This window comes from Ambystoma mexicanum, chromosome 3p (genome assembly GCF_040938575.1).
Source record: "Ambystoma mexicanum isolate Mex_15411 chromosome 3p, UKY_AmexF1_1, whole genome shotgun sequence".
NCBI classification, from domain to species: Eukaryota; Metazoa; Chordata; class Amphibia; order Caudata; family Ambystomatidae; genus Ambystoma; species Ambystoma mexicanum.
Window position 1 is genome coordinate 172735802 of NC_090925.1, and position 20264 is coordinate 172756065.

General features: G+C 44.7%; 1 protein-coding gene across 4 annotated transcripts in view; it reads left to right on the forward strand.

The window, feature by feature from the left end:
* LOC138580215 (alpha-2-macroglobulin-like protein 1) overlaps nt 1-20264 on the forward strand; it is a 1347911-nt gene that overhangs the window by 566173 nt on the left and 761474 nt on the right. For all 4 annotated transcript variants that reach the window (XM_069650572.1, XM_069650575.1, XM_069650574.1 and 1 more), the window contains 2 exons: nt 6422-6581; nt 16133-16217. In XM_069650572.1, coding sequence (XP_069506673.1) covers nt 6422-6581; nt 16133-16217 — 245 coding nt within the window. The remainder of the gene's footprint in view (nt 1-6421; nt 6582-16132; nt 16218-20264) is intronic.

The window sequence follows — 20264 nt, forward strand, 5'->3', positions numbered from 1 at the left end:
GACATTTCCATCATCTCACAACGGAATAGTTGCCACTGACAAATCCTGAGGATATACTCACTATCAAAAAGGAGATGTTGTTCTCATTCCACATTGAAGTATCATTTTGAAATTATTATGAATAATTGTTGAAATTAGTGATTACTCTACTAGTTAGCAGTAAGTCATTGCACCTGAAGAAGAGAGGCAAATCTCTCAAAATGCGTTGAGCTCATTACTATCCCCCCTTTTTTTTTAGAAATTTGTGTAGACATTTATTTTAGAAACTTATATTTTTTTGAACAGTCTTGATGCCCTTGAATCTTTCAGAAATTCGTATCAATTATCCTGAATTTTGTTGAATTTGTTGGAAGAAACTACTTTTGGTTATTTGTTAAATTACAATGTCTTGAGTGAATTGAACTCGAAACAAAAAACAATATTATTTTGTACAATTTTGATAAACATTATTAGGAAAAAAAACGAATACCTTCAAGGTGAAAATTTGTTGATTGAACTTTACTTTCAATGCTTGTTTTACGTTGATTGTGGATAAATAACTTCTTGAAAGAGTGATATATTGAATATTTGAAATTACTGAAAATATTGAGATTTGTTTGGAAAATGTTCTTTCCACTCTTGAATGGTGTGCAGGGGACGGGAGTTTCTATTACCAATAGGAACTACACATTTTTCTCATGTCTTTCTTGACTTTTTGATACCAGAGTCATTCTTTTCTCTCCGGCACCCAGAAAAAAGTGATTTGTATAAGGGTCAGTGGACTAGAAAAAAAAAAATACTTAAAGTACCGTACATAGAAAATATACATAAGATAGGGTGTGCTTTCCCTACTTTCTTCTTTTATGGATTAGCATATGCACTGGCGTGAACAGTTCTCTACATTAGGTCCCCTCAAGCGCGGGAAGGTACTACCCCACCTAACATCTAATGTATCATTATGCACCTGGGGGGTCGGGTTTGGCCAGTAATTGCCCATATCCTGAGCCTTGTAATGCCCTTACTGGGTAAGGCAACATCCCCAACTAGATGCACAATGTTATTAGCACCCCAGGGCTCCCTCTGGGGTGCAAATATATTTTTTAACGGAATTTGGTGTGCAGCTATCGCTGTAACCAGATTGCCTATAAAAAATAGCCAAACCAAGATGGCTGCCAAGCAACATAGAAAAGAGGATAATCCAGTTTCTAAGCTGATGGCGGCCAGTGTGGGCTACAAGGGACCAGAGTGGCATGTTGTTTTAAGTAGGGCAAGTGCGGGAGAGGTTTGGTTTTTACATAATAGGTCTAGGAAGGGGGCAAAGACAGGGGACCAAAATAATGACAGCCCTGGGGGAGTGGCATATGCGACTGCAAGGGAAAGTAGGTTTATACCGTAGTTGTGAACATAAGGTCTTAATCAGTAACATGTCATGCAAAGGATGGAATGCAGAGTAACTCTTACACTAAATAATCTGCCCGACTCAGGAAGTTGTCAAAGTCCAATGTTGACTGTTTTAATATCAATTGTCTAAAACAGGGAGTTACAACGGACATCAACGGAAGTTCACTCGAGCTCTCAATACATTTTACATAAAAACACATGTCACGATATATTAAAGCAGCACAGCAAGTCAGGGACCTTTTTCCCCTAGAAGGAGTGGGCGCACAATAAAACCGCTTTTTATTATTACAACTACTAATCTTTTTAAGGAGACGTACAACCCGTCTCACACCCACCTCCTCCACCACCCCTTGTCATCATAGATGAGGTACCAGGCCGGTGTGTTGTCAATGAATGTTATATTTATTTATGATTTTAATGGAAGATTTGAAAAAACAGTTACAATGGCCACCGGGGGGTGGCAACACAAACCTCACATTATTCTTCGTCAAAGGGCACACTAAGACAACGCAAACATGTAGGGCACAAGGCTGTACTTTACCATTTTCACCACTGCAATCAACAATTCAGAACATGAAATGAATGCAACGCATCAGAAAGTGCATGCACACACAAGATTCTCGATGATTTCACCAGGTTAAAAGCAGATTTTAAATGGGATTTCCAGACAAAATATGGGAACTGCAATGAATGGGACAATTTGTTTTCTATGCCAGATAAATGGGTTTTAACTTTATTAGAACCATTGCTATGGTACAGACACAAGGGCATTTTGTGCTGCTTGCTTTTAGGAGACAAGTAGGGCTTCAAAACAGACTAGCTGGCACACAATAGGAAACAACATTTTTATACATGCAAAATATGAAAAAATAAAAAGGAATGCAATTGTAAATCCATTCTCAGGAGACAGTAGGGGAAGAGGGATAGATTTGGAAAAATGATTTTTAAAAGATAAAGCTACATTATTAGAGTAACGAAAATGTAAAAGACTCTAGTTTTTCCAAGTCTGCAAAGGACAGATAGGCTTTAGGCAATGGGGAATTGACATAGGAAAATCGGTTTTCAGTTAAATGACAGAGGCAACCAACAGGTAGGCTTTGGGCAAAGAGATTATTCACAATAGGAACAATGGGTTGGGTTTAATATGACAGTTGCAAATGGGAATTTGTTTTTAAAACACCCTTTAACACAGGGAAGAGTTGGTTTTTCAGATCTTAATGAAATGGCTTCTTGGGCAATATTTTATACTTATAATGTCTCGCAAGACCCCGGGAAGATGGAGTTAATTTTGAATTCTAACTTTCCCTATCCCGTGAAGTAATGTGGTAATTAATTGATTTAATGAGCAAAATATACTAGGGATCTACACAACACTGGAGATTCTTAAATGGGAAATGATGGAAATGCACGGACATACAACATATTCTTCCACAGAAAAATTACTTGAATATGCAGGCAAACAAAGGACTTTTCAAGTGGAAAAGGACTACAACCAACAGGAAAATGAGAGATGATTTTGTTAAATAGTGAAAAGGACTTAAATGCCCAGGTGAGAAAATGATTTGTCAATGGGAGTGTTACCACGCTGCACAAACAAGTACAAATATTATACAATAGAAAAATGACTGAATTTCACAAACAGATGAGAGAGGGGATTTTTTTCATGGGGAATCTCTAGGGTAGTGCTAAAGAAGATAGGACTTTTTTAATCTATTGCTGGGGATGTCTAATGTCTATGCTTACAAAAGAAAATGGCTTTATAGTAAACCAGGGGGCACCAGGGCTTCACTGCAGGCACAATCAAGGGGTCAGTCAAGGCCTCTCTCTGTCCTCCAAATCAACTACTCCAGCTCCTGGTTTCTGCTCTGGATTAGGCCCAGTTCTCATAGATGGATCCAGATTTTGGTAGCTGTGCACCTCAAGATTTGGAAGCAGAGTCCTCATGTGAGGTGGAGTAACCTTTTTGTAAGGCAAATGACATCAAGGCATCCTTCTTGCATAGCTACAAGGGCAGTGGTCAAGGGTACCCTCCCATTTGTGGGCCAATAGGTCCAGAGAAAATTGTCATTTTCTGGGAAGCCAAGGGAGGATACCTCATCCATCATATGACAAAGACAGTGGGCTGGGTCTGGATTTTGCACATGAAAATCCCCCTGCGCGACACATGCCCTTTCTCATCATATTCGGACACATATGACAGCATTTTTAGACACTGCATTTTTTTGTGAATCAAATGATCCTACCTAGAAGTTTGTAGGTTAATCTATGGCAGTGTTACAGTTTTTCCTCATTTACTCCCCAACTATATTCATGAAAAATCTGGCGCTCATGGGCAGAATATTGATCACCTTTTTCAGGTTTCCTCAATTTTTCATATTCCTCAGTCACACCAAGAATATTTTCCTAAATAACTTGGGTTGTGTAGGTGTCACAAAAACCGTTTGGGTCTCACCAAAAGCAGCTCACTAACAGCTTTACATAAATCCGAACATAAATAGTGTACAATTAATACTTCCCATGTTATTGCATAAACGAGATATCTCTCATTCTGTGCAATGCCTGTGAAACTCCTCATTCTTCTGACCCCCTCCTTTGGGATCTAGTTTTTGGGCTCTGATGTCAAGAGGGTGGCTTTTGTTTAGAGTAGCCCATAGCTTCAAAAGCTAAAAGATCAGGTTTATGATGGCCTGAGTGGTTTTAGCCATAAGATGTGGGAGGCAGTGGAATTCCTCAACTCATCCCCCTAGCAACGGAGCTGGGATAAAGCTAGTTTCATACTTGAGGATCCCACAGCAGAAATTAAATGGATACTCCGGCACTTCCCCCCAGTGCAAGCTTTTTTCTTAAATCAACTATTAGAATGGCACATTTCCAATATGTAAAAAAACCCTCACAGTGGTTGTCTGCAATCTGTGATTATAGAAAGGTAACATAATGTATATTTAAAGACTTTAACTGTGCATTTGAATGGCTCAAGAGTTAATTTTAAAGGTACAATTGCAATGTTACTGGGTGCAGCTTTTAGCCATGACATTTCATTCTGATGCAGTCTCACATCTCCTTGTTTCCTCTTGTAACTAAAGGATTCTTCTGTGATTGGCTCCTTATGGACAGAACTCCAGTTCATTTGTTGCCCCTTTTGCACACATTCATAAGAAGCATATCTTTAATTGAAAGGAAAAATTGACTTTTTACATATCATGATTACTGTCACAGTGAAGCGCCTTTCTATTGGGCAGGCTTGCACACAATCTGGTCATTTTTATTTGCACGCTGGATGCCACCATTTCTGACAGTATGGTTTCAGCCTTTCCAGATTTTTTTTCAAATGTTTATCATGCCTTTCCCTTCGATGAGGCAATGTACATGTTTAGGCATCTTCAATTTATGATGCTGAATTCTGCTCCTTTTTGCTTTGACATTTGCAAGGCCTTCCTTCTATGTTAATTCAAAACATGCTTTGCAATTTGGCTGAGCCCTCATAACTGACTCTGGCCTTTAGTTATGGCGTTTAAGGTTACTTCACCACACATACAATTATATGCTAAACAGTCATCATAAGTGACGTCATACTTCATGGCAAATAAGAAAAACCTACAGGGATTGTGGTTGGTACATGGGGAACATCTAAGTATGCTTTCTATACGGGGCGACTTGTGATAGGACATCAATATCAGGTGCACAACTTAAGCCAGCCTCTATTGCAAGTCATCCGGAACACTTATTAAGTACACAACATACTATTGGCTCTTAAACTATACGGCCCTTAATTATATAGCCTTCTACAATTGGTTGGCACACTCGTGCCTTGTCTGGAACATTCGGCTCTTTAGCAGCATGTGAGCTCTTACCCAGGTGCCGGGAGGTGGACATGACTTTGCTTTCCCACCCAATTAGCCCAACATCTCTCATCATCCATGCCTTCTGCCATGAAGATTGCCTTTGAACTTGACCTTGCAATGTATTCTCGTCTCTGGGAATATAAAGCAGTACAAACACACACTTTACACAGTTCTGGGATGCATGCCCAACTCCTATTTCCATCCTTGGTCCATGTGACAGGAGACCATACGTTAGCCTGATTTTCAGCATTTAATTGTCTTAAATGAATAGAACTTGACACTCATGGTGTTCTTTCTTTACACCTTAACAAGGAGCGATTCAGCTTCTCACGTTTGCTGCCTTTGTGAATAAATAATCGGCCTTGGCTTGCCTCAACTTTGATAACAGGCCAAACAGCTTCCCCCTTCAAGTATGCGATCTCCAGCTAATTATTTTCTGTGACGCACACAGCGCTTGATCCTTCTTTCTCTAAAGTTTGCAACACCAATGTCCAGACACTATATAATGGTGGATCCGCCTGCAGTCTATTCACTACGTATAGCCAGCTTCTATGATCACTTAGTCTACTTGCAATGCTGCATCTGTAAACTCATTGAACAGCTTGCATTTTTGGCAGTGCATCACACACACACACATGCAATCTTCTCAACGCATTAGCAATCTTCACTTAATGCCTTATTGCGTCATCGGTTCCATGAGAACAGGGGGTGGAAGAGTTAGATTCAGCAGAATTATTTACAGGTTGCATTGCCTAACCTACCACTGCCACCCACAGAAAAGCACCCACATATCTAGGTGAAATAATGGAATATTTTATAGGTGTAATGCGATGGACGGGTCTGAAAGCAGGTGCCTGCAGGGATCTGTGATGAAGTTGCAAGTTTTGATTTTTATGATTTTCCTTTTTTTATATAAGCCTTGTGTCTTTCCCTCAATATCCATCACCCCACATACCCTCGCCCCCTTCCTCCTTCCACACCTATACATGTTGAGTACATTTCCAAATTGGAATGAATATCTAAATTCGCAATCAGGGAGTTTTCGCACGTTTTTCATAAGATATAATTCCTAAATCGTTCATAGATTCTCCCCCACTCCCTGCCCACCAAACCCATAGGAGAACTTGTAAGCATGAATGATGAATGTACAGAACTGGTTGATTGCATTGCCTGAGGCTCTTATTTCTCTGTTGATCTAGGACCCCAATGGATATCGCATTAAACAGTGGGAGAATGTGACCCCCCGGCAGGGCATCGTGGAGCTGAATTTCACACTATCCCCCGATCCTGTGCTGGGCCTGTACACAGTCCAAGTGGCCCACCTCCAAGTCACGCAGACGTTTGAGGTGGCGGAAATGGGTAAGCAACCATCTGACCTATCTACGGTTCTGTTCTGTGATCAGCGAGCCATAGTAAAAAGAAAGAGGTACACATTGAAAAGGTAAACATCAAGAAATGTCACATTGAAAGGAATGTAATCAGTAATAATGAAGCAAGTGAACATGATGAGCCCATATACTTCAATCTGAACTCATTAAACTTTATAGAAGTGACAATGTCCATTATAAACATACATGTTAGAACTGGGGGACCCCATACGTTGAGCCTTCAACACCTTATTGTTCAACAATGTTCTGTTACCCTGAAAACATGAACATGTGAAAAACCCTCATGATCCTGAATGTTTATAATAATTGCCACATCAGCCCCATTGTCCCTTTCTCATCACAGTCCTTGCCATTTGAAGGCCTCTGCCTTCCCGGACAGAGACCTTGCATATCACATATACTATTTAACCCCTTGAGAGAGATATAAACCCCGCCCCCTCTTAACTCGGCCTGTGTTTTTTGTCTCCTGATGGAGACCTTGGTTGAAGATGACTGGCGGTGCTGTTGCGGGCTAGTAGCTGCTGTATGGCTGGATTATAGCTTGTAATTTTTAAATATTAGGACCCCCCCCATGCCATTATGGGACAGAGCTGTTGCGTGCATCAAGCATGGGAGTCTCTGAACAGTTGCTGCACCACCCTGGAGTCACTGTTGCCGGCACCAGGTGGGGATGGAGGCTGATTGGAGCTGTGCTATTATGGTCACCAGGCAAGGAAGGGGGCAAAGCTCTTCTCTGTGCCAGTTGGGAACCAGGGGAGGAGAACCAGCAACCCATGGGGGCCGTAGACATCACTCCCTGAGTCGCTCGTAGCTAGACTGTTGTGGGAACGAGGAGCAGGGAAGCTAGACAAGTGCTGCAATAGAGTCCGCTCTAGGGCGTTGAGACATTTGTGACAGAGGCCATCAAGGGCAGCATGATTCCCATGGCTCCTGCTGTTCCATCCAGGCCACTACCAGGAGGCGTTGTTCTAGCTCCAGCCTTCTCAGCCCCAAATCCACTTTAGGGTGTGAGCCATCAGAAGAAGAGGTAAGGGTGATGGGGCCACGGCAAGATTGAAGACTTTGCCGTCCCAGAGGGCTCGGAGAAAGAAAGCAGTTTTTGCTCAGAAGATTTAAAGGCTGTTCTGGAACATATTAGGCAGAACCTTGACTTTCCGGCATCTCCTCCTCACGTGAGAAAAAGTTGTTCAGAAAGCTCCAGGATTTACCCTCAGTGGCCTTCCCATTCCATGAGAATATGGAAAACAATCTGAAAATAGAATGGAAGGCGACTGAACGCCCATCTTCCCATAGATATCTTTTCAAACTTTACCCAATGGCAAACCTTGATGCTGCGTATCCAGAAAATGTAAGATTGGATGACCAGTTGGGAGATTTAATATGGCAACACTGCACTCCAGATGGGGCTATGCCACTAAACCTGACTGCTTAAAATATTGATGGGGCTCTGAGGGGAATGTGTTCTACAATCAACTTAATCACTAGAGGAGGTGCCTATTGTGGTGCTGCGACTCAGTCCGTCCTTCACGACTTTCAAGAATTATTCTCCGCCGATGGGCTGGGAGCAGTCCTTTACCCATGAATGGAGGCGATGGAACGCCAGGTCCAGTATATGACAATGTTATGAGAGGGGTGGGATCTGGCGGCAGATCTACCATCTCAGCAAGAAGACACTGGTGTCTGCTTACCTGGAAGGCAGCAGCCATCTTGGCAAACAATGTGGATAAAGCTCCCATTTCTAAGCCCATTACTCATTGGCGTAAGCTGGATTCCTTCCTGGAAAAATCCTTTCATGGTCGGAAAATGTTTTATTTATTTATTTATTTATTTATTTATTTATTTATGCATTTATGTATTTATTTTTAAATTTATTAAGTGAACAAAGCAATGAGACATCAATGCGCTGCTACAACCAGTTACACTTACATAGGGAAGAAAGGTCAGGTGAACAGATCAGGCAAAGCCTGTCCTTAGTTAAAAAGCCAGGTTTTCAAGGCCTTTCTGAATGCCCAGTACGATTCTTCCTCCCTCAGATATGGTGGGAGTGCATTCCAAAGACAGGCGGCAACGGTGGGGATGCTGGCGCCACCACCTTTGGCTCGCTTTGATTTGGGTAGGACAAGTCTATGTGCATAAACCCTCCTGGTAGGTCTGATGGACTGAGCTTTCACAAAGCTTTTAAACATAGCAGAGGGCGTGCCATCACAACTCAACCAGGTTAGGGGAAGAGGATCATAAGCCCTGAGGTGCCGCACTGCAGGTTTAGCAGCACCCCATTGACCCCCTCCTCTCCCAACGGCATGACTATCCAGAGGACCTTCTGGTGAGGGTGTTGTCTGCTTCCTTTCACTGAGGCATGAAAAGATGTGCTGAACATCTGGGTATTGGAGATGGTGTGAAAAAGATAATGCATTGGAGTTCCCTCCTCAACTTCCTTGGGGTATCAATGTGCTGACTTGAAGAAGCAGGCCTTCTGCCAGAGATTGACCAGTTGCTCCAAAGGAAGACTATCATAGACGTACCTATGGAAGCCCAGGATCCGGGTTTCTCGCCCTGCTTTTTCTGGTCAGGGAACCATCAGGGGATTTCAGACTAGTATTGGACTTAAAACATCTAAATCGCTTTATCCTGAATAGTCATTTTCCACTTTCAACCCCTCAGCAGGTGATTGCTGTCATTTTGCCGGGAGACTTGTTAACAGCCTTAGACCTGGGGGATGCAAATGTACCCATTCCAATCTGCCCAATTCCACCAGAAATAGCTACTCTTCACAGTGGGCAGCACGCTCTTCCGATTGTAGATTCTGCACGTTTAGCGCGGCAGCGCTCGATCGTGCGGTAAAGTACAAAACAGGCCTTCTTCAAGGGACAGTTTTGTCTCAGGAAGGGGGTTAAGGCGATGAATAATAGAGGTCCACTATTCCGAGGAGGGTCTTCACAAGAGGGCAGAGGTGTTTACAGGAATCAGGAATAGGATGGTAGTTCAGACTATCTTAACAAAGGTGAGTGACCCTTGGGGGACAATTGTGTGTAAAAGTCTATGGTTGTGCCAGGGGCCACCGGTAAGTGTTGCAAGTACTCACCAACCCTCGAAGCAGTCTGGACTATACTTCTCCAGTCTACTGCAGTTCGTTCGCAGGTTTGAATCCCACAGTGGCACATCTCTCTGGCTTTCCGGGGCTGCGTTCCAGGACCTCAGTCCATGGTGGGACAGTGGCCTTTTCTCCGCTTCTGGGGAAGGGATCGGGCCAGTTTCACTCAGGTCATTTTAGGGCACAGGAGGGCACAGCAGCAAGGCACCCACCAAGCTTGTGACCACAGCGAGATGACACAGAGACCACGTATCGCTCGGGTTCAGGAGGACTCTCATAATTGCAGAACTAGGAATGCTAGGTGTATGAAAATCGGAAGGAGATTGCCTTCTACAGAGAGCTTACGGTTTCCAAAGTCTCAAGTGAAAACTCGAGACTAGGGGGATTCCATATTAAAGGTTCTGTACGAGCTGGTAATCTCACTAGGAAGTCCAGGAACACTTCCATAGGGGCACGTTTGCAGGTTAAGCAGGAGATGCCCAGAGTAGTTGGTCCCACTACTCTAAAGGGTCAAAGAGCCCTTCCAGGCCTTCTATGATCGATGAGAAACAGGGGCTCTGATGGGACAACAGCTGGTACAGGGTGCCGAACCTTCCAGCGGATCACCAGCGATTCAACGGATCTTCTTCAGTTCGGGATACTTGGCTCTTTTACTAAGTTCAGTGAGAATTCAGAAGATCGACCTGGAATGGGTGTAGAGTACCTTCACTTTTCCAAAGTTTTCTTTGCGCCAAATTGAAGGGCATCCAATGTGAGATATGCTCACATTCAACCATCCCAGATGTGGACCAATCATGGACCATGGTGGTCCCAGTCATCCCAACATACTTGACATTCGGGCATCGAGGGTGTGTATTGGAATTAGATAGTTCCAGCCCACATCCTGGGTGCACACACACAAGGCATAAAGAGGCCAGCAAAAGCTTTAGTTTTCATGGTGTCCTGCATGACCAAATAAGGAATTTCCTGGGTCGGCTCGACCTGTGGGGACGGCATAGGGACGAAATGGCCAAAGGACAGAACAAAGGAATGTGTGGCCTGGCCATTTTATGCACTGGCCACAGTCCTGGGCCAAACGTGGTAAATGCGGGTTGGACCATAGAAAAGAGTCAACAATGCTTTCAAAGTAACTGCTGCCACCAGTTCCATCCTTGGCATACTCGTACATTCACCAAAAATTCTTCAAGGGTGTCTAGGGCCTTAAAAGTGAACAAGAGACCCCAGCACACTGTACTGGAAGGTACATTGTGCACTGAAAAATGTTTACCAAGAAATGGCAACAAAGTGAAAGACTAAGGGAAAAAAGTCAGTATTGACAGTCTAAAGGGCATATCAATTTCCCCATAACAAGATGAGCAAAAGCCCAGCGGAGTACAGCAGAAGGTTGGGCTCCATTGGTAAAAGTCAGGCAAGGATTGTCAGAAAAAAGCAAAAAGTTGGGGGGTTCAAAACTAAAGGGAAAATTATACCCATTAAGGGAAATCTTGCCTAACAGGTTCTCCTGTTCAGGTTGACTTCGGCACCCAGAATTTTCACAGTGGGGAAACCACATTAAGAGGGAATTGACATCTACTACAATCTGAGTGAGTGACAGATCTGGTCTCACTCCCAAGATATCTCTTAACCTCACACCAACAGAGTTTGAAACGTTATTCATGAACATGGGTTTCGCATTCAAAATTTGCAAGACCTCCACTTCATTGGGACATGCTTCCAAACAGACATCGGACAGGCAGTGCTCCCTCTAGCAAGAGTAAGCATTCTACAGAATCATCTCTCAGGTGTGTGTCAAAGCTACTTTGTGTCAACATGAACCTGGCTTTCATTGCATGGAAACATGGCAGCATGTATGGCAACAGTCCTATGGGCTCCTTTTAATTTAAATCCACTGCTGCGCCATTCACAGAGGTTTTGGCTACCAGTATCAGGGGTCTACGAGACAATGGTTCCAGTCTCTACAGACATCAGGTGTCGTCTTGGCTGGTGGGTCAAAAGCAACCACCTTTTGACAAGGGATGCCAATCACTGAGGATGGGGAGAAACCCTGATGAATCTACTGGTTCAGGAAAGATGGTCCCCTTAGAAGGCCCCGGCATCTTCTAATTGGAGGGAGCTAATGGCGACCTTGAGAGGTTTACTCCATTTTCAACCACAGTTAGAAGGAAAACGGTCCTGATCAGGGCCGACAGTCAGATGGTGCAGACGTATGTCAATAGCCAAAGTGGATCCAAATGTCAATCCCTGTACCAGGTGGCAGATGAGATGTTCTTCTGGGTAGAGATTCATCTGATGGACTTGAGGTTGGCTCATTTCCCCAGAAAGCTGCATCAAATTGCTGACTGTCTGAGCTGGGCTTTCCCCCATCAGTGAACCTAAGCTTATGTCCATGGATCTTCAATTAAATTGTGAGTCAGTGGGGCTGTCCGATGATCAACCTCTTTACGTCTGACGAGAACTCCCTCCTTACGTGGTGTGCAGCTCTCCATCCTAGACACAGGGTGTGGTTTATGGACGCTCTCTCAAGGACGTGGCTAAGCGAGTTGCTCCATGGCTTCCCCCCTTTTCTGCTGCTTCACTGAGTTCTCAAAAATACCTTAAAAGAATCAGCTTGGTGGATTTTGATAGTGCCATTTTGGGACAAGATGACACTGTTTTCTCTTCTCCAATCGATGAGTCTGTCACAGCCACCCCACGTTCCAGTACAACCTTCATCATTGTTCTTCCTGGAGCTATCTATCTATCGGGACGCTATGCAGCATGCGATTGACATCAGATGACCCGTAAAGCAGCGACCTTGGAGGCCTGCACGAGGCATTGGTGCTCATTCTGCAAGTGGTGAGCACCCAGGCGTCTTTCTTTTGCATCAGGAGATATCTGTCGAATTCTGGACTTTTAGGCAGATGGCTTAAAATTAGGGCTCACGACGGGCACCCATCAATCACAATGGGCCACCATTAGAGCTTTTAGGGACCTCACATACAGGGCTTTCTTTCACTACTGTGTACCCGCTTCCACCTCAACCAGGAGGTTGTGTTATCTCTGATATCTACAGAAACGGAAGGGCTCACTCATTCACTGGACCTCAATAAGGTCCCAAGATTTTACTTGGAGCGGACTGCGTCGTTTTGCAGCATAGATGCCCTATTTGAATCCATAAGTGGATCAACAAAGCGCAATAAACCTTCCACAACAAACATGAGCAGCTGGATTAGAGATGCTACAGTCGTTTCCGATCAAGAGGCGGGGAAGCCTTCCACTGGGCTGCTCCAAGGCCACTCAACAAAGGGAATGGCTGCATCTTGCGCAGAGGGGCAAGCGGAATTGGTCCAAGATATCTACAATACAGCGACTTGAGTTTCACACGTTTATCCACCATTACAGGATGGCAGTTGGTGGATCTCTGTCAGATGGTTTTGTATCAAGAGTTCTACGGCTAGATCGGTGTGATGAATAAACTATATTTGCATTGTTTTGGGTGTCCTGTTTTGATTTGGATCATGTCTGGTACTGCTTGTTACATCTTCAAATGGTAAGGTCTGTGATGTGGACGGGGAAACGGGAAGTAATGGCAGGTTATGTACAGTAATCATAATTACTCAAGGTCCTCCCGACTCGTCACAGTCCTATGAATCCACACCCGTCCACCCCTGTGGTACCGTGGCCGTTCTTGGCCTACAAAAAACACAAGAGGATGTAAGGTGGTGGGCCTTACATAGCTCTAAAGGGTAAAGAGCACCTGGGATATACAAGGGATCTTTCTGGGAAGGTGGAGGCTTTGAAATGGTAAGAACTGTGATGAGTCGGGAGAAAAGGGAACAATGAGGATTTGCGTTCGTAATCTGGCATTAACAATAGTTCCCACTTTATACTGGGCGCAGTTTTAAATGTCCTCCTTTCTTTTGTCTCCAGCTAAGTAAACAGATGCCTTTAACCCGTTGTCTTCCTGTGATTTATGTTCCTTACACTGTTTTCAAATGTTAAAATGTAGCTACTGTGATGTATTACCTACATTTTCTTTTCACTTTTTTAAAGTGCTGATATTTTTAGAAAATACCACCATGTTAAAGTTCATCATTCATTTTTATTGTCTTCATTTTAAAACAATGGGCCTCATTACGAGGAAGGCGGTAGGGCGTTAATGGGGCTGGTAGAGCTGCCAACACCATTAACCCCCTAACTCCTCATTACGAGGTCTGCTGCTCGCGGGACCCGCTAAGGATGCCTGGTAAAACCAGGCATCCTTAGCGGGTCCCGCGAGCAGACCAGGATGCTAACAACGGGCCCGTCATTAACGGGCCCGCTGTTAGCATCATCCCCATCCCCATTGAGACGTATGGGGGCTGAAATGGGAATGGGGATGTACCGGGTCCGGATTCCCTGAATAGGGAAATACCGGGCCCTCCAAGGTTGGAATGGGCCGGTATTTCCCCATTCAGGGAACCCGGACCCGGTAACCGGGATGGAGGTAGCCATGCCGCAAAAAGCGACATGGTTACCTCCAGGGTTGTAATGAGGCCCAATTTTTTTTTTTTACTATGGGTTATCTCTCATGCATGTTTAAAACTGTGTACCTTATCCATGTGACTGCCTTACATGCCAACATATGCCCTTGTCAGGACATACCTGTGATGGCTTTGCCCATGTATGAACATGCGTAGACATAGTAGAAAGACGTCTGTTCAGCATGTCTATGCTTAACGTGATAGCATGAACAATCTAACGTGCGCTCGTTTTTCAGCATTACAATGTATTTACTAGGTATTTGGGATATTCACCTAGTAAATACATTCCAATGCTTAAAAACGTGAGAAAGTTATGATTTTCACAGTTTTACAGTAGGCATAGACATGCTGAAAAGACTTCAGCGCATCGACTGTTCCTACTTAATATAGTGGTCTGCAAACACTAACATTTATGCATGTCCCTCACCCCATTCATCTTCCATGTCCCTTGCTTACATGTACATGCATGTCATGGCATGCATCTGCTCCTGTAGCCATATCTCCAACCGGCCACTGCCTCCTCAGAAAATGGCATCCCCCCGCCCACAGGATTCAATGGGAGCTGCCGTTTTCCTATTGAATCCAGTGCCTGGGAGGCTTTCCACATCTGCAGGAAGAAAGGAGGGTGGATCACAAAATAACGCCCAACAGCTTTGTTGTTAGCACCAAAAAAACACTTATATGATAGCAGGGTCGAACTGGGGCATACAATAGTCTCTGGCACCAATAAAAAAGTGGCCCACAGTTGCACACTGTAACTCATTCCTTTTGTGGCAGACTGTTTAAGTAGTACCCAAGGGAGAGTTTTTTGATAAAATGTAATGCAAATTGTGAAATTTAAAGAATATTTATTCAGCAACAATGGTCAAAACTACTAGCCACATAGTGAAGTAACTCTTCAAACTGGCACACATTGGCCAAAAAAAGTGTTCAATTTTGACCCAAATAAACAGGCCCACAGTAGCGTTTTGCATTTTGGGTTTGGGCGTTGCCCTATAAGCCAGTGTGAGCCTGTATGATAGGAGAGAACATGGCCGTCTGTCCATCATTGCTTTCGCAGCCTAAAGGTCTTTTACCACAGCATAATCTATGGAAGCAATTTCAGCTGACCAGCCCAACACAGATGCTGGTCTGATGCCGTTCAACCATAATATTTAAGGCTGGATTTCAGCCATAATGAATAGTCAGGGCACAAAACGTGCCCGGTCATTGCAATGTAAAAGTAATATATGGGTACCTTTAATTTGCCACTGGCCTGCCCCATGTCCCACCTGCTACGTCATGTGGTGGGAAGACACCTAGTCTAAATTCTAAATAATCATTATTGAAAATGCAACCACATGATGACCACTCAAAGTAACGTAGCTACATGCAGCTGGCATATGCAGCTCAAGCAATCTTTTCCTGAGCCACTCCTAGCCTTGATTTTTTGTTGGTCTGGAGGGAGAACCTATGGAAGTTGGAGAATTATTCCAAAATGGTACACTAGAGAGTCCTAAAGGATAGTAAATAAGTTAGGAGGGCTAATCGAGTTGCCTAGATGCAGACCATGATCTTGGAGACCTGAGTTCTTACCCAAGTAAGATCTTGAGACTCCTAGAAAATCAATTTGCCTTATAATCATGTGCTTAAAGGTGCACATATCTGTGAAGTAAATTTGTTAAAACCAAGCATACTGTGTGCTGTCTAGTACTTTTCCAATTACTCAGTTCACAGACCTCTCCTTGTCACATCCTGGTTTCTGTCATTCGGCCTCATCCAGATCCCCTCATCCAGATCCCTCACACATGTTCAAGACACCACTCCAATATGTCATCTCTGAAGGTGCTTTGTCTCTTACACTAACACCCTTCTTTTTGGGGGCAAAGTCTGTAGATCCCTACTCTCACACCAGTTTCATTTTTGTGTTTACCTTCACACCTTCCACAGCTTTTCCAAAGTTTGACATCAGTATTTTACTTCCTGCGATCATCACCCTGGAGGATGAACGCTTTCAAATGAAGATCTGCGGAAGGTGAGTTAAAACCCTGTTTCACTTGACACGCATTAAATACGTGTTAGAATATATGATGCAGCTCTGACACCCAGTGTCCAGTTAGGGTATGGCATTCTCTGATGTGTTGGAGTAAGTAACCTGCCACTTTGTGTCAGGCTCTTGGAGGGTATTTAGTCTTAGCCTGAAAAACACAGGGCTTATCAATCTGCTAATTTACCCCAAAACTGTTCTTGCTCTATGCTAAAGAATGTGCATTGTAGAGCAATGTATCCAAAATAACACAAAATGACCTGTAGGGAAAAAGTTAATGCATGACTGTGTATCAGGGGTCCTCTGTTCCCACCATATAAAATCATAATCCAAAAAGCAGCACACACCAGGAAAGAATTACAGCTGGGCGAGTACAAATCAAACAGAACAGTGGACTGGGACTGATTCATGAGAGCTGACATCTGGGCATAAGCGAACATCAGATTCATACTACGAATACAATGGTCGAGGCCTTACAGCTCAAATCTTTGTGTTTCCCAACGTTCCCAAGAAACTCATTGGCTATGCTACCTTAGAGCTCATATCCTCATATCCTTAGAGCTAAATGCATGTCAGGAGAATGTGATTGGAGCAAGCAGATCAACAGTATCCCAACTCATCGCCTCCCCATGTGGCACCACATCGCTTCTCAGACCTCCCAGGTACACTTTGCAATTAGTAAAATAACATTTGTGCTGACAGCCAAATCTTTATTATTCTGCCATTGGTCAGCACCATTATGAAAGAAAACATGAGACACGCGGCTTCTGGTGGGAAGGGAGACATTCACATGGCCCCTGCCATATAACGCCTTCGCAAACCTCGTGTCGATACTCTGAAGGCTGGTCCCCATCCAGGAACACAGAAACCTATCGTTTGATTGGTCCTCTCTTCAGCTTCCCCATTCCCATATCCACATTCTGACAGGCACTTGTAGCTATTTCACCGGTTCTCCTGCTCAGGCCCTCTCCCCCTCTACCCCAGAAAGCCTGTGGGATTGGCTTGCCACCCTGTCATTACATCACCCAGTGCTGTCTAAGCTGCTTCGTGCTGCCTGTGATGCGCAGCCTGAGCTTTGTCTCCCTCTTCTCTAGCCTGTGACGTGCTGATCATGTGCTCAGAGCAGGTTTCCTGTGCAAGGCCCAACCTGGGGGCAACCCTGCTAAATGTGTTTACCTGGAATTCTTTCCCTATCCCGTAGTGACATACATAAGGTTCCTGGGCCAATTACGTCCACAGTGCAACCCTAGCCCGGCATTTACCCGTGGGGTCTTCATTCATTACGTTACTACAGTTTGTGTGCCTGTGTTTTTTACTCCTAGGAGGTGCCCCATGCCCTCTTGCCTACTCCCGTAGGTGGTAGGTGCACACCCAGTTGGTGTTGAATTAGCACCTTTAATACAGCTACATGGATACAACCCCAAGTATGTATAAAGCATACAAAATTAGAATTAGTGTCACCAATTAAGTCCTTGTTTGTAACATGAAGGACCTGTGTTGACACACATCCACAAATGAGAAAAAGACACAAAGGAAAAAGTCAAATAAAAATTGGTTTGAAGCACCACAAGTGGAATCTAGAGTCTCCTCCTTTGAATAAGCTCCACTTAACTCGACTTTCTGACGACCTGCTGGTGAACCTGAAAGCTTCTTGTGGATCGAGGCCAATCTGCGCCCTGCTTCAACTCCTCTCTATTCCCTCCTGGAAATCAGCTACAGCTTTTTGTACATGTGCCTGCTGGTATAGTGGCACGTTTTGCCATCCCTTGCCTTGTTGTCGGCATTGAATTGCTCACAGCCCTCCTTTGCTCCCTGTGTACACCCTCTTGTGTATCCAGCAGCTGGAGGCTTATAGGGAGCAGGACTTTTCATGTGCTGTGGGACAGGGTGGCCCGTGCTAGGTTCTAAAGGCTGTTTTGTGCGCAGGTGCACTGTCAGTGCATGCATTAAATAAGGTAATTGTGGTGACAGAACTTTTCAGCATTGCTTGTACATTTCTGTGCATTTGCAACGAGGTAAAATCATTGGGGGGGAATGGGCCTAGTTTCTATTCTTATATTGTTACAAGTGCACGCCAGAGTAAAATCATAGAGGTAAAGGTTATTCTTTTTTTGCTGTTACAAAAGTAGACTATGCATATGTGGGTGAATCTGAGCTGAAGTCCAGTATGGGTGGGGGAGACATACATTTCGCACCCGACTACTTAAGAATAGTTTTTTTGGCAGGCCTTTTGTGCATGTCAGTTACAGTAAGGCATTGGCACGAATTAAGCAGACTGCTGTTTAAGTTCTGAAAAAGTGGGGGGGTGGGGTGACACAAGCTTTCCTCTCGGTGTTTGGGATCCTCGCATTTATTGATTTTAACGTTTGGGTAGACGCACCTTCAGATTAGTGCCGCTCACGATTTCACACTACTGGCCAACTCTTCCAGACACGTCACAGAGCACTGTCTGGACCTACAATTGTCCAGGAATGCCTAGCGCTCCCACGCGGATACTTGGGCAGTAGCCTGGTCAGATCACAGCCTGTCACTGTTCAATTTCTTTCTATCCCGGGAGGATAGCTTAGCGGCAACGTGCGCGCCTTGGAAGCCAGACGACACGAAGCAACATATGTTCGTTCCCCGGGTCCGCGCTTAGTAACCTCTGAATGTTTAAGTGCATTACAAATATGCAAAAAAGACAATTATGCAATTTAAAAAAAAAAAAAAACAATTCCTGTAACATCGCCTCAATGACCGCAGGCTGTGTGAGCGCTTTAAAAATGTAAAATAAATAAACAATAATAACCTCTATGTTTTCCCACGTGGGCAGAACATAATTTACCACAACCCATGCTAAATGAACCTTTTATGGACCATGAGGATGAGGTTTCCTTTCATGGTACTATGACCTGCCTGTTCTTCTTTGACGTTCTTCAATGAGCCCTTATGAAAGCTGCTGGCTTGGTCGCTTCAGCACAAGTTGCCAAGTCTACGCCCAATCCCCTCTTGCTTAAAGGTACAGTAACTGGGGCCATCTGGAAACCAGCTGAAGGAGATCTGTTGCAGAATTGGACCTGTCGGGGTGGTTTTCCCGGGGGCCGGCAGAGCCATCCACGGACCTCCGGGTCTGGGGAGGCCCCAACTCCTCCTGCGTCCCAAAAGGAGTATGAGACACACCCAAGAGCAAGGTAATAACAGCTGTTTATTAGAGTAACGGCAGGGGAACGTTAAAACCGTATGCATCCAGAAAGGCTCCCTTCGTTAGTGGGGCTCGCAGGCCTTTTTTAAGCAGTACGACGCGCTACTTGCGTCACCTGGGAAAAATCGTCACAAAACATAACGCCACTTCAGGTTGGTCCCCCAAGTGGTAGGGTTAGTATAGGTGCCTATGGAAGGAAATATTAGTGGATAAGGACGGGTCAGGTGGTACACTTGGGCTGTCCCTAACAGTTGCTACACCGAAATTGTTACAAGGGGACACTTGCTGATTGGCTAAGGGTAATGGCGTCAGTGATGAGCCCCTTGTATTCTGATTGGTTCTCCCGCGAGCCCCCAAGCCTGGGCCATCGTCGTTCCCAGCTCGCGGTCTACCTGGTGTTGGCAACAATGTGCAGATATGTGTTTGTGGTGGACAACGGACAGGTCTGCTAGTGGCTGATGATTTCGCCTTTCTCATCGGTGTAGGTGTCCAACTTGTCGCTTCGTTGTTGCAACCTGCGTCCCAGACGTGAGACCCCAGCGACTTTCCTGTCTGGCGAGCTTGGCATCTTGTCAGTTCGGCTTGGTTACGTGTGGGGAGACCATAGCTGGAGCAGAATTATGAGCATTAGATTTGTGTTTTTCGGCTCTGAGGGCTTGGCACCAGCAGGTGTAACCTTGGCGCTGGGAGCGCGGCATGTGGGTTGCCACATCGTGGCCTTGGCTGTGAGCTCTCGTTGGGGGCTCGTTCTGCATGGTCAGCACTTGCATTTCATCTTGGGAGGATTTTCGTCTTTGAGACTCCTGCCTGGGGACTCTTGCGTGCGGCCTACTTGCGCCTAGTTTCTGGGTGGC